The sequence below is a fragment of the Meleagris gallopavo genome, unplaced genomic scaffold (genome assembly GCF_000146605.3).
Source record: "Meleagris gallopavo isolate NT-WF06-2002-E0010 breed Aviagen turkey brand Nicholas breeding stock unplaced genomic scaffold, Turkey_5.1 ChrUn_random_7180001870382, whole genome shotgun sequence".
NCBI lineage: Eukaryota > Metazoa > Chordata > Aves > Galliformes > Phasianidae > Meleagris > Meleagris gallopavo.
The window spans coordinates 1-315 of record NW_011135309.1 but is presented as its reverse complement, the minus strand read 5'-3'; the positions used below and the strand labels follow the sequence as shown (position 1 = coordinate 315).

The following is a 315-nucleotide window of genomic DNA, read 5'->3' as shown; positions in this document are numbered from 1 at the left end:
AGATGCCCAGGCCGGGGAAGAGCTCGTACAGCGACCAGAAGCCGCCCTACTCCTACATCTCGCTGACGGCCATGGCCATCCAGCACTCGGCCGAGAAGATGCTGCCCCTGAGCGACATCTACAAGTTCATCATGGAGCGCTTCCCCTACTACCGGGAGCACACGCAGCGCTGGCAGAACTCGCTCCGCCACAACCTCTCCTTCAACGACTGCTTCATCAAGATCCCGCGCCGCCCCGACCAGCCGGGCAAGGGCAGCTTCTGGGCGCTGCACCCCGACTGCGGGGACATGTTCGAGAACGGCAGCTTCCTGCGCC

General features: G+C 64.1%; 1 protein-coding gene across 1 annotated transcript; it reads left to right on the top strand.

Annotated features, from left to right (window-relative positions):
- Window positions 1–2: 2 nt before the first annotated feature.
- On the top strand, window positions 3–311 carry LOC104916123 (forkhead box protein B2; the record flags this gene model as incomplete). The annotated part of the gene is made up of 1 exon (XM_010727104.1): window positions 3–311. A coding segment is annotated over exon 1 (309 nt), but the record flags the coding sequence as incomplete, so codon positions are not given.
- Window positions 312–315: the final 4 nt, after the last annotated feature.